General features: G+C 54.4%; 1 protein-coding gene across 1 annotated transcript; it reads right to left on the bottom strand.

Annotated features, from left to right (window-relative positions):
• Positions 1-9,778: 9,778 nt before the first annotated feature.
• On the bottom strand, positions 9,779-10,888 carry CHST14 (carbohydrate sulfotransferase 14; the record flags this gene model as incomplete). The annotated part of the gene is made up of 1 exon (XM_080706808.1): positions 9,779-10,888. The coding sequence occupies one exon, from the start codon at positions 10,886-10,888 to the stop codon at positions 9,779-9,781; it is 1,110 nt and encodes a 369-aa protein (XP_080562934.1).
• Positions 10,889-14,194: the final 3,306 nt, after the last annotated feature.

Raw genomic sequence — 14,194 nt, 5'->3', positions numbered from 1 at the left:
TAAATTTCGGAGGGCTTCACTAAGTAGCTGCGGCTGGCCGTGAACCTGTGATCCTCTTGTCTCAGCCTCCCAAGTATTGGGATTACAAGCGTGTGCCACCATGCCTGTCTAATGCGTGGTTCTTGATTAGCTTCTGGGGGAAAAAAAAAAAAAGACATGCTTCAGACAATTGGGAAATTTTGAATGTGAAACTTTATTTTATTTTTTTGGTGGTACTGGGGGTAGAACCCAGAGGCTTTCTACCTCTGGGCTACTATACTCCCAGACCTATTTTCTATTTTATTTGGAAACAAGGTCTCACTAAGTTGCTGAGAGCCTCACTAAGTAGCTGAGGCTGGCTTCGAACCTGTGTGATCCTCCTGTCTCAGCCTCCCAAGCGCAGGGATTACTTGGGATTACAAGTGTGCGCCACCACGCCCGGCATTGAATGTGAAACTTTTATAATACTATTGCATTAAGTGAGATAGTTTAATTTTGATGATGATGTTAGGTTACATAGCAAAATGTCCTTTCCTTTAGGAAATAGTTGCTAAAGTTGTTGGGAGTGAAGAATCTCAATGTCTGTAATCTATTCTGAAATGGTTTAACAAAACATACATATTCAGGAAGAAGAAACAAATGTGGCAAGTGTTAACTGGGGAATCCAGGTCATGGGTGTTCATTGTACTATTTTTATAACTTTTATGTAGGTTCGGACGTTTCCAAAATTAAAAAAAAAAAAAAGGAAAAAAGTGTACAGACATCTCTTAGCACAGAGCCTGGCACAAAGAAACAGTACATTACGGCTCCTTATGTTAGCTGACTTCTGCATCTACGTATTTTCTCTTTCTGTATTTTTTTTTTTTTTTTTTTTTTTGGTGGTACTGGGGTTCCTTGAAGCCCTTCTACCTCCCGGCTACACTCCCAGACCTATTTTTACATTTTTATTTGGAAACAGGGTCTCCTAAGCCAGCACGCACGGCTGGCTTCGAACCTGGGCGATCTTCCTGTCTCTGCCTCCCAAGCGTGGGGATTACAAGTGTGCGCCACCACGCCCGGCCTTGCATCTATGTATTTTCTGACGCCAAGAGGACGATGCCGTAGAGAAGTGGGACAGTGGCTTCCGGCAGGGCTGAGGGAGCCAGAGCTGTCCCCTCTGCATGACGACGCACCCAGACACCCAGAGGGAGCCCTCTCCTCACCCATGTAATCATGCTCTCACATGGGGGTGGGGGGGAGCAAGATGTCTGGGCCAACCCAGCCCAGTTCGCAGGCAAATCCGCAGCCTGGCCTTCAGACCTCCTTTGTTAGAGCTGAAAAAGACACTTTTGGTTCCAGGCTGGCCGGAGGCCGCCCCCGGGTGCAGAGCCTGGAGGGCAGAGGGCACCTTTGTGGAGAAGAGGAGGCGCTCCTCCCTCTGGGAAGGCCCAGCCCGCGCCCTGATGAAGCCCTTCTATGCGATCGCCTCCGCGTGTGAATGGTGGGCGCTTTCAGTGACTTATTTGAAACCTTCCAACTCTTCAAGACAGATGCCATTGGGCACATTTCAGTTGTGGGGAAACAGCCACAGAAAGGTTTCATGGAACAAGAATCTGAACGGAGGACTCCTGACGCCGGGCTCTCTTTTCGCCCTATCCTTCCGTTTGTGCGGTTTGATACTGTGCGAAACGCCGTCCCTCCTGTGCCCTGCGAGCCCCCAAGATGGTGAAGATGACGTGTGAGCCCGAGGGAAGGGACTGCTCGGGAGCTGCAGAGGCTGTGGTAGGGCCTGCGCCGCAACGCGGGAGTTTGCTCGCTCTGTGTCTTTATGCCCCCAAAACTCCTTCCTAAGGACCGTCGGAGGCTGGGACAAATAGACTCTTCCTAAAAGATGGGTTGTGAACAAATGTGGGGGGCCCTCTTCTGCTTTGAGGACTCCACTGACAGCGGGAAGCGGCTCCCTTTAGGGAGTTGCTGCAGTCATCCCTTGACTCCTCTCATGGCGCCTGTCTCTTGGGAGTCTCACTGCTTGCTGAGGCTGGTCTGCGGATCCCCTTTCGGGCTGCCCCTGGAGTTTAAGTCCAGCTGGAGGAGCATGTTGGGAGGAAGTCTGGACTGTGTCCAGAGCACTAGCATCTGCGTTCAACCTCTGGGTGAGACTGCCCTCCCCAGCCCAGCTGAAAGGGCGTGCGAGGAAGCCAGGGAGGACCTCCATCATATCACCAACGAGTGCCAGCCACAAGCTCCAAACAGAACCAAATCCGGCTGTTGAGTTGGTAACCTGAGAGAAAACACCCTGAAAAGCCCGGCAGGGGCAGGTGGGCAGGTCCCGCTGCGAGGCCAGACGGCGGCCACGCGAGCTAAACTTTAGCTCTGGATCTGCTGGACGTCGGGAGGCTTCTGCGAGGTCAACTCTTTTCCTTTTTGGTTGTGGGGATGGAACCCAGGGACATTCTACCTCTGAGCTATGCCCCCGGCCCTTTTTACTTTCTGTTTTGAAACAGGGCCTTAGTCTCATTAGATGGCTGAGACTGTTCTGGAATCTGTTATCTTCCTGTCTCAACTTCTCAAGTACTGGGATCACAGGCATGTGCCACCATGCCCAGTAACAGCCATTTTCTGGTCGTTCAGATGGTCACTATGTCAACAGAGCCCAAGGCGCCAAGGCCCGGCACTCAGAGCGGCACGCTGGGTCTGGGTGGCAACCCTGACGCCACATTGCTGGGTTCTCTCTTCAAGACAGCCTGCTGGGAGGATGTGATTGGCTGGTGTTCCTGCTTCCCTGGCCGCTTCTAGCCAATGACTGAGCTGGGGTAGGAAGGCTCAGTGGTTTCTGCTCTTGGAGACTACTTTCGGATAGGCTGTCTTTGCCTGGGGCTCCCCATCGGCCTGGCTTAGACTTTCTTAGTCATCTGAGATTCTTCCTCTTCTTGCCTGATTCTTCCTTCTCTTTCTCCTCCCACAGTGTAGGCGCTCCCTGCATCTCCTCCTTAACAAGTTTTTGTTGTTGTTGTTGTTGTTTTGTGGGTCTGGGGATGGAACCCAGGGGTATTCTACCTCCGAGCTACACCCCTACCCCTATTTTTTTACTCTTTATTTTCAAACAGGGTCTCACTGAGTTGCAAAAGGCCCCACTAAGTAGCTGAGGCCGTCCTTGAACCGTGATCCTCCTGTCTCAGCCTCCCAAATGCTGGGATTACAAGTGTGAGCCACCACGTCCAACTCTTTTTTTTTTTTTTTTGGTGGTACTGGGGTTCCTGGAAGCCCTTCTACCTCTGGTATACACTCCCACGGGCTACACTCCCAGACCTATTTTTTAACATTTTTATGTGGAAACAGAGTCTCTTAAACCAGCGAGGCTGGCTCCGAACCAGCGCGATCCTCCTGTCTCCGCCTCCCAAGCGCGGGGATTACAAGCGTGCGCCACCACGCCCGGCTACGTCCAACTCTTAACAGGTATTTCCTCCAGTACATTAATTATTTTTTCCAAGCCGGGCGTGGTGGCGAACGCTTGTAAACCCAGTACTTGGGAGGCTGAGACAGGAGGATCATACTCTGCAGCTTAGGAGACCCTGTCTCAAAATGAAGAATAAAAAAATTGAGCTGGTGGTGTAACTCGGAGGTAGAATGTTCCTGGGTTCACTCCCCAGTATTGCGTGTGTGTGTGTGTGTGTGTGTGTGTGTGTGTGTGTGTGTAATTCCACATTCACTTTTGCTTCTTAGAGGACCCACACTGACAGTCTAGTACATTCATGGTCTGGGCCCAGTAGTACTGAAAAGTTGACCCTTGTGCTAGGCAAATCTGAAAAATTTTATAATACCTGGAGAGCAGAATCGCTTGTGTAGTGATTCTGAACATTTGTGTAGCAAATCGCAACACTTATGTAGTGTTAGGAAGCAGGGCTGGAGAAAGGTACAAAAGCCAGAGAAAATGAATACTGTGCTTACCAGCAAACGGAGTGAGCTGGGTAACCTATGATATGTTCCCTTTGGGGGGAGCAAGCACTAGGCAGAAGTGGGTTTTAATCCCAAACTCACCATCTCTTTGGGAAAAGATCCCTCAGGCTTAATTTCCTCATCTATAAAATGAGAGTGATTTTGCTGAGCTGGTTGGAAGAAGGGAAAGGATTGCGCAGATAAAGCACCAACACAGGTGCTCTCAATTCTAAGTAACCGCTGCTAGTTATTAGTGTATCCGGTCGGGCAGGAAAAGCGCGCCATCCTCTTGAAGCCAGAGAGAGGCTGGTTTGGAAAGAAAGGCTCTGGGTCCATCTTGGGAGGGGCTTGGGAGCCCAGCCCCCACTGGTGCCAGGCCAGCACCTGGTGAGTGGGCAGCCGCTCCCCCGCAGGGGCCGGCAAGATGAGGTGTGGCCTGGGGGAGGTGGGAGAAGTGGGGGAGGGAAAGGACCTCAGAATTTAAGATGGTAGCCAGTAGCAAAGGCTCGCACTGGAATTCCAGTACTTAGAAGGTTGAGACAGGAAGATCTCAAGTTCCAGGCCAGCCTCAGCACCTTAGTGAAACTCTCAGCGGCTTCGTGGGATCCTGTTTCAAAATAAAAAATAAAAGCCGGGCGTGGTGGCTCACGCTTGTAATCCCAGCACACGGGAGGCTGAGACCTGGAGGATCGCGGTTCGCGGACAGCCTCAGCTACTTAGTGAGGCCCTCTGCAACTCAGTGAGACCCGGTTTCAAAATAAAGAATAAAAAATAGGGCAGGGGGTGTAGCTCAGAGGTCAAATGCCCTGGGTTCTATCCCCAGATCCGCAAATAAATAAATAAATATAAATAAAATAGATCTAGAGATGTAGCTCAGAGGTGGAATGGCCCTGGGTTCAATCCCCAGTACCAGGAAAAATAAAATATAAAAAGGAAGAAGAATTTAAGGTGGCTTCTGAGCAGTATCTTCAGACTGGGTGGGAAATGGACCGGGATTGGAGTTTGAAAGTGGAGGCAGGGCACGACCCGGTGGCTCCAGGCGGCTCCTCCCTTCTTCTGTGTTCAAGATTCTCAGTCTTGAGAAACTCAAAGAACACACCGGGGCACGGAACAGGATGGAGTGACTCCTGTTTCCCCCCCACCCCCGATGGGGGCACAGACCCAGTGAAAAGGAGGAATTCCCGAGAAGCCCAGGGAAGTTCTGAGAAGCCCAGGGCCTGCAGCATCCTTCAGCCGTGGCCTGGGTGCCCAGTTTAAGGAAGGGACGTTCCTCGGTCAGCTGGACCCTACAGCTCCCTGACAGCACTTTTTTTTTTTTGGCAGTGCTAGGGATTGAACCCAGAGGCATTCTACCTCTGGGCTACACTCCCAACCCTATTTTCTTATTTTGGTGGTACTGGAATTTAACCCAGAGACATGCTACCTGAGACCCCCCCACCTCCACCTTTTTTTTTTTTTTTTTGGCGGGTCTGGGGATGGAACCCAGGGGCATTCGACCTCTGAGCTACAGCCCCTGCCCTATTTTTTATTCTTTATTTTGAAACCAGGTCTCACTGAGTTGCAGAGGGCCTCACTAAGTAGCTGAGGCTGCCCGCGAACTGCGACCCTCTGGTCTCAGCCTCCCATTCACTAGGATAACAGGCGTGCGCCACCACACCCGGCTTGTTTTATTTTGAAACAGGGTCTAAGTTGCTGAGAGTGTCACTAAGTTGCAGGGATTGTTCTCCTGGAACCTGTGATCATCCTGTCTCAGCTTCCCAACACTGGGATTACACGCAGGTGCCACCACACCCACCCTCTGCATCTTTTTTTTTGTGGAACTGGGGATTGAACCCAGGGGCATTGTACCTCTAAGCTACACCCCCAGCCCTACTTTTTATTGTTTATATTCACAGGGCCTCACTTAGTTGCAGAGAGCCTCACAAAGCAGCTGAAACTGGCCTTGAACCTGAGATCCTCCTCTCTCAGCCTCCCAAGTACTGGCATTACAAGCATGGCCACCACGCCCGGCCCTTGGCATCTTTTAAGAAGCTCGTTTTCCAGAAGGGAAGGGTAGATGACAAATTAAATTCTTCAAGGGCTGACCGTAGGTAAAATAAATGGCCTTGAAGGTGGTTCCCGTCTTGCCAGTCCTTCTCCTCTCCTCTTACCTCAAACCCCCTCCCTATACCACAAGTGCCACTCTGTGGCCAGCACCTTTTCTGCCTAGAGAAGACTAGTCAAGGAACTCACCAGCAATTCATTTGTCCTCCTCTCCCCTGGCAGGGCCTGCTCAGTCGCTGGGCTGAGTTCTTTGCAAAGGAGAGAACTGAGAAGAATGCCAGTGCCCCCCACCCCATCTGCCCCTCACATACAACTTCACCCTGCCAGTCCCTCTGCTCTCTCCTTCCCCCTCCCACACACGCCCTGCATCTCCTGGTGTCCATTTCTGCATCTCTCTGTCCCTCACTTCTCTCTTATCTGGGAGGGACACACACAGCTGAGCTGGGCACTTTGGGCAGGTTACTGTCTCTGTGCTGGTTTCTACATCTGCAAACAGGACCCCACCTAAGGCACTGGCTGTTCTAGAGATTAAAGGGAACTAGGCAGATGCAACAGTTGGGTCCGGAGTTCTCTGGGGTCCCTGTTGTCTTGTGGGGCGACTGTTTGGCTGTGCAGATCTGGAGTGCTATCGATCCTAGGGAGGGAGGAAGGAGCAGGGAGCGGGTTTGGGTGGAAGCTCAAGGAAGGGCCGAGTCATTGGCAGAGGAAGCGAACCCAAGGGTCGAAGGGGCTCTGCCTAGAGGCAGTGGGACTGGGCTGTGTCCCCGGCTTCTCCTCCACCCTCACAGGCCTCTGGGGGATCAGGTGCTTAACCGGCATCTCAAAGGACCATTTAGTAATCCTAGTACTTGGGAGGCTGAGACAGGAGTGCTGCAGGCTCGAGGAAAGCCTCAACAGGTGGTGAAACTCTCACCAACCTAAAGAGGCTGTTTCAAAATAAAAATAAAAATAAAAATAGGGCTGGGGAGTGTAGCTCAGAGGCAGAATGCCCTTGAGTTCAATCTCTAGTACCACACAAAAAAAGAATACAGACACCTTCAGCAATTTAGGGAGACCTTTAGCAATTTAACAAGATTTTATTTCAAAACAACAACAACAAAAAAAAATAGGGTTTGGGATAGAGCTTGGAGATAGAAGACCCCTGGGCTCAATCCCCAGTCTCCCCCACCACCAAAAAAAAAAAAAGCTAGACTCTTGGGATGGGCCTTTTTACTCATTTGGTCTTCATCAATTTCTGCAAAAGAAGTCAGCTATGTAACTCATAGCTTCAATCAATTCCCATGATGCAATGGAGAAATTGGAAGCTTAGAAAGCCAGTCAGGAGCTGGTGAGGAGTGAGGCTGGGACTTGAGCAGTCCTGGCGAAGTCTCGAGAGCCAGGGGGACCTCGAAGGGCACCTGACCCACACAGGGATCCCTGAACGCCCACAGACTCCCCACCCCCAAGCCTGGGGAATCGGGTCAAGCAAGCAGGTGCAGATGGCACCCCTCAGCCCCAGGCTCAGGTCCCCAAGGCTCAGCGACTCCCACTGGGAGAGAGCGCATTCTCGGCTTTGGATCCTTCCCCAGGCTCCTGTTCACCCTTCCCTGGCAGGCGGGGAGCTGTGGAGGGGTAGAAACACCACACGGAGGTCCGTGGCTCTGCTGTACTCCTCCTGTCCCACCTCCCCTGTTCTCTGAACCCAACTCAGCCTCTTGCCTTCTCCATTTGTCCCCCCACCCCAGTGCTGGGGGGACCCCGGAGCTTCAAGCAGGCTCTGAGTTTAACCACTAAGCTACATCCCCAGCTCCTGTTTTGCTATTCTCCCTTTCTTTCTTTCTTTCTTTCTTTCTTTCTTTCTTTCTTTCTTTCTTTCTTTCCTTCTTTCTTCTTGATACTGGGAATTGAACCCAGAAGCATTCTATCTCTGTTCTACACCCCCAGCCCTTTTTATTTTATTTTGAAACAGGGCCTCAATAAATTGTTAAGGCTGTCCTCAAACCTGGGATCCTCTGGTTGCAGTCTAAATACTGGGATTACAGGCAGGCACCCTCCAACTCCTTCAATGCCAGGAAATTGCTTCTTTTTGTTCACCCTGAAACCCTTTTTTCATTTAAAATGCTCTGGGGCCCTCCTCATTCAAAAGGTATTCCTAGCTGGGTGGAGGAACACAGCATGCCTGTAATCCCAGTATTTGGGCAGGTGGAAGAGATAGGAATGTAGGTTGATTGTAGTCGTTGAGATCCTCAACAACTAAGTAAGACCCTATTTCAAAATAAAATAGGGTTGGGGGGTATAGTTTGGAGATGGAATGCCCCCAGTTTCGATCTTTAGTACAAAAACAACAACAAAAAGATAATTCTGGGCTGTGTGTAGAGACACAAGCACGTAATCTCAGCTATTCTAGAGGCTGAAGCAGCAGGATTAAAAATTCTAAACCAGTTAAAGCCAGGCGTGGTGGCGCAGGCTTGTAATCCCAGCATTTGGGAGGCTGAGACTGGAGGATCGCAGGTTCATGGACAGCCTCAGCTACTAAGTAAGGCCCTCCGCAACTCAGTGAGACCCTGTTCCAAAATAAAGAATAAAAAATTGGGCAGAGGGTGTAGCTCAGAGGTCGAATGCCTCTGGGTTCCAACCCCAGACTCGCAAAAAAAAAAAAAAAAAAAAAAAAAAAAAAAAAAAAAAGTTCTAAGCCAGTTTGGGCAAATTAGTGAGACCAAATTAGAGAAATTTTATTTCTAAAAAAAGAAAAGTATCGAAGTATTCTTCCTTAAGAGAACCCTATGTCTTCTTCCTGTCTGTCTCTTCGGGGGACAATCCAGGTAGGTATGCTCTGGACCTGGGCCATTCCTGGGCTTGCAGATGGGCATGCTAGAAGCTTAGTCTGTGATGGCCGCTGGAAGCCTCCGTGGTGTGGCAGTGGCCCACTGGATCCGCCCAAGCAAGTTACACCTTGTTTTAGTCTCTACCCTCAAGCTCCCTCTCCTGGTCTGGGAGGGACACCTAGGAACAGTGCTGGCCCACAGGAGATTACAGTGGGAAAGGCAGAGAGGCGCACGTCGTATACAAAACAGCTTTATTAAAAATCCAGCTCTTACAGGAGGGAAAAAATAAAGCCCTTATAAAGATCCTATCAAAAGTACAAATTTTAAATAAATGCATCAGAAAAGTGGCAGCCAGATATACAGTCACAGGTGCAACCTCAAAGGCCTCGCGGGGAGGGAAGAAAGTTCTCAGAGCCCTAAGAAGCTGGTCACTGGGGTCTTTGGATGCCCAGGGGGCCCGGTCCTGGAGCCACCAGGCAAGGTCCCTGCTTCCGTTTTCCTTTCCTTGGAAACATGGAAAGAGTCTGACAAGTGTAGGAAGTTCTGAGACTGGAGCGGAAAGGCAGAGAAGTGGTTTATAAGGCACGGCTGCACGCCCAGCTCAGAAGCACACGGGTAAATGGATGGGGGTGCAGAGCCTCGGACCTGGGCTCTGGCGGCTCCTCCCTGGTGCCACCTCTGGGGCCGGCCACAGGTAGAGTTAAGGCGGACAGGACGGCTACACAATCCCCGCAGCCAGCCGGAGACTTGGAGCCAGCCTTTAAATCAGATGTATTTCGCTGGCAAACTCGTGTCTGGCCCTGCCAGAGCACAGCTCAGACTCGGCCCCCAGGAGCTGCCCTGAAGAGCAGCAGGCCTCCTGTCTAGACCTGCCCTCCGAGCCACTGTGGGCACCTACAGGACAAGGCACCCGAGGCAGTCCCTGCCGTCCAGGCACCTAGAGGAGCTCGGAGCCCCGAGCCAGGTTCTTTCTCAATGTCAGGCAGAAGCAGGAGAAGCCGGCGCGGTCCAAACCCAAGCTGCTGGCCGCACGCCCGTCACTGGCGACAGGCCTCCCTGGTGATATTTGGCAGTGGGTAGGCGAAGAGAGAGAAGTCCAGGATGTACTTGGGCAGCACGTCCTGCAGCAGGGCCCTGGGGGCGCTGCACAGGTGGTAGTGCAGGCTCTCGGGGCTGGCCGGCCGGTACCAGGCCTGGCGAGCCGGGAAGCGGACGTGCGGCGGGGCCCGCACCCACTCCAGCACCTGGTTGGCATCGGCGTCCAGCCGCTCATAGGAGCCCACGAAGTCGTAGCGCACCGCACACGGCTGGCACAGGTGGTACACGGGCATCCAGTGCTCGTTCATGCGCTCGGGGTCCTCGTCCGCCAGGTAGCGCAGGAACTCGGGGAAGGTGACGTCGTCCCCCGCGGGGCTGGGCCCCGCGCCCGCGCGGTACCGCCGCACGATCTCGGCCCCGTAGCGCCGCTGGTACTCCGGGATCTCGCCGAACTTGTTGCGGTAGGCGGAGAGGAGGCGCTCCAGGGGCTCCCGCACGAACACGAACTTGAAGTAGTGCTGCAGCCGGTAGCGGATCTCCTCGGGCCGCAGGTCGGCCAGGAACACCAGGTCCCGGCGGTGGTCCATCTTGAGGCGGGCGTCCACGCTGTCCAGGGCGCCGGCCAGCACCTTGAGCACGCGCTTCCAGTTGGAGCAGGCCACCTTGGGCACGTAGCAGTAGAGGAAGCGGTGGCGGTCGCTCACGAGGATGTGGCGCAGCAGGGTGCGGCGCGGCCCGGGCGCCAGGTCCCAGGGGTCGCGGGGCATGCCCGGCTGCCCGCACACGGCCCGCAGCGTGCGGTTGCGCACGTCCTGCCGCACCCGCCAGTCGGCGTCCGCGCTCGGCGCCCCCCGCCGGCCGCCCTCGAGGCCCGGGGCGTGCGGGGCCGGCGGCTTCATCTCCGCCAGGATGCCGCGCTCGATCATGAGCAGCAGCCCGCTGGAGGCCAGGATCACCGCGAACATCAGCATGGACGGCAGCAGCCGCGGCGGCGCGCCCGGCCCCGCGCGGGCCCGGCCCGGGGGGGCCCGCCCGTGCGCGCGGCCCGGGGGCTCGGCGCCCCCGGGGGCGGCCAGCGCGGCCAGCGGGGCCAGCGGGCGCGGGGACATGGGGCTGGCGAGGCCCGCCCCGGCCGCCGCGCCGAGGGTCGCGCACCGGATGTCCCGCCCGCCCCGGCCCGCCGCGATCCGGCGCGGGGCGGGCCCAGGCCGGGGCGGGGCGAGGGCGGCGCCGGGGAGCGGGGCGGGAGCGGGGCCGGGGCTCGCGAGGCCCGGGGGAGGCCGCAGGTCTCTGAGCTGCCCCCGGCCGCCCTCGGCTGGGCGGTCCTGGCCACTCCAGGTAAGAGGAACTCGGGAGGCGGCCAGGCGCTGGCCAGGTCTCCGTGGTGACCCTGGGGCTTAGCCACACCTGGGGCTTATTCACTGGGCAATGCTGAACTGTCTGGAAATGGAATCTCCCTTCCTCCAAGCACGCGCCAACTGGGCACTGAGCAGCGGCTAATGGCAAGGTGGTGCCCAGGACTGCTCCAAGGGTGAGCCAGGGGCTCAGAGCGGCGAACAGCCAGCAGCCCCCTCGCCTGGAGCCAAAGGCGCTCTGTGCCCCCAACCAGCCCCTGTCGGAGGCAGGGACCTGGCCAAGCAGCCACACTGGACCACGCTGCGGGAAGCGGCGAGGTTCTGAAGCCGAGGAGCCACCTGCCAGGGCGCGGCGCGGCGGCTGTGTCCCATTCACCGCCTCTCGCTGTCGCCGCCACCCGGGCTGGTGGCTTCTATGGGCAGTTTCCATCGTGGATCACGAGTAACAAAGAGGCTCAGCGAAGCCGAGACTCTGCTGGCTGGCCTTCCTCTAAAACCGTGACTCCTAATCACGACTCTCCCAAGATGAATGGAGCATAGTAAGGAATGGACACGGGGAGCAGCTCACCTCAGGACAGGCAGGAGGGCGTGGGCAGAGACACCAGTAGGAGAATGGAGTCTTCTCAGAGGGGTGAGGGGATTCTGAGGACGGAATGGGGCTAGAGGACTCAGCTTCCCCCAGCAACCCGAGGACACGGGGTGGGTGAGGGGAAGGCACCTTGCAGTTCCCTGGAGCAGGCGCCCTCCACCCCTCTGGCCACCTTTCACCCCACTGCTGGCTTCTAATAGCACCGGAGGTGTGGATTTCTGGCGGTGGAATTTTCCTCCTCCCCCAGTAAGAACATCTTTTATGCTAGGAGAGAAGACCTTTAAAAAAGTTTTATAGCCGGGCGTGGTGGCGCACGCTTGTAATCCCTGCATCCGAGAGGCTGAGACCAGAGGATCGCAGTTCGCGGACAGCCTCAGCTACTTAGTGAGTCCCTTTGCAACTCAGTGAGACCGTGTTTCAAAATAAAGAATAAAAAATAGGGCAGGGGGTGTAGCTCCGAGGTCGAACGCCCCTGGGTTCCATCCTCAGATCCTCAAAAAATAAAGTAAAATAAAGTTTTATAGCTGGGTGTGGTGGCACATGCCAAGTACTTGGGAGGCTGAGACAGGAGGATCGTAGGCTGGAAGCCTGCCTCACCAACTTAGTGAAGCTCTCAGCAGTCTAGGAGACCTTGTTTCTAAATAAATAAAATGGGGCTGGGGTGTAACTTGGAGGTAGAATACCCAATACCAATACCAAAACAAAAATAAAACAAGAAACAAGTTGCACAACTTGGATGCATGTGCCGGCCTGTCAGAGGGCAGTTTTCTGTGTTAGTGGTCAGAGTACATCCTCTGGGGAGTCCTTGGGCAGGGTGCTTTTCTCTGCATCCGCTCCTGTCTAAAAGGAGGAGAGGCTACCTCCCATCTCAAGGGACTTTTGTGGGCAGCATACCGATGGTGCCGCAGCAACCCCATGCTGGTGTATGTGCCACTAACAACCTGTATGGAAAGAGCGCTCTGGGGCTGGGTGCCGTGCTCTGCCTCCCAGGAACTCAGCGTCAGAGCCGCCCGACGTGGAGGCTTTGGGGCTGGAGCAGGGCTGATCTAGTTTGGTTAGTCACTGAGCCCATGATGTGGCCTTTACTCCCTCAGCAAGCAAGGAATACCAGCTGCAAGACGCTGAGGCCTTGGGCAGCCGCCCAAGGTGACGGACACTGTCTCCACCATGCACTCTTGGGGACCATATCACTGGCCAGGTGACAGCTGGTAGCCCAAGTCCAGGTGGGTGGCCATGGCCTTGGCGGTTTCAAGAAGCTGGCTTCAAGGTCCCCTTCTCTGTCTCCGCCCCTTACTCCTTTCCCCTCTCTGTCCTGGCCTTGCTGCCGACTGGCTGAGTTCCCATCCGCAAGGGGTACTTGAACCCCCAAATAAGCATAGGGAGTCCCACCACATTTATACACCAGAAAATGGCAAGACGCACAGAAAACAATCCTTTTCTAAATCAATACAATTTCTCAAATTTATTTACTTTTTCTTAAAGAAGTACTTCTAATCTCTGTCAAAAGGGAGGCGAGGAAAGATTCCCCCCCCCTTGTAAACACGGAAATACAGATCTGGGAAACCAGGATCGACACACACAAAAAGTGCATTTTACAAAATATCAACTAAAATATATTTTACATGGATTATGCTTCCATTGAAATTCTACCAGCTGCATTTTCAGGTTCGAAAAAATATTTCCACATCTAAGAGATTTCAAAAGCATTTAAGTTCTGGGCAGCAGACCCCGCCTCCTGGGAAGAGGGCGAGGGCGGGTTGGTTCCTGCGGGCTCCCAGGCTGCCTCTCCAGGGATCCTGCCACTCCGCCAGCGTCTTACTGCCCGGCCTTCCCAGACTGATGCTTTCCTCCAAACAGCTTATTTAATACAAAGAGTCCCTTCCCTGCAGGTTCAGGATTGGGCTTCCAAGCACAAATTCACCTCTGAAGCCTCCAGGCCACACTCAGTCCATGATCAGTCAGGAGCGCCCTGTCTTCTAAGGATTAGGACAGGCCCTGGGTGGTTGCTCTGGGTGGCCTTCAATTCACTTCTACCTCCCTCTGCAGGCCACCCAGCTTGTCCTCACCCACTCTGCCGCCCAGCCGTGTCTGCCCCTCTGGGGAAAGGACCAAGGCAGCCTTCCTCAGCTCCTGTGCCCTCAGGGTGTGCCCTGTGCGGGTGCTCAGCTGGCAGGTTCCTAGGGCACTGCTCCCCGCTCCCGCTCCCCACCGTGCTCCTCTTTGGTACAAACAGGAAATGGCCAGGCCAGGGCCAGGGCCAAGTCCTGGCCTGCTCCAGGCAAGGACAACAGGGGGCCGAACCTCCTAATCAGTCTATTCAGGGGAGCAGCGCATAAGAGGAGCAAACTGGAAACGCAGACCCTTAGCTCCTAGAGTGAGCGGCAGCAGCTCAGCAGGTCTGTGGACTGATACAGTGTTGATTCTCGCTGGGATGTAATTAGTGCAATCTACAAAAGACTGGGGTGAAGGGG

The sequence above is a fragment of the Muscardinus avellanarius genome (assembly GCF_963383645.1).
Source record: "Muscardinus avellanarius genome assembly, chromosome: 12".
Lineage (NCBI taxonomy): Eukaryota > Metazoa > Chordata > Mammalia > Rodentia > Gliridae > Muscardinus > Muscardinus avellanarius.
The sequence above is the reverse complement of the archived record's forward strand: the minus strand, read 5'-3'. Positions and strand labels throughout refer to the sequence as shown.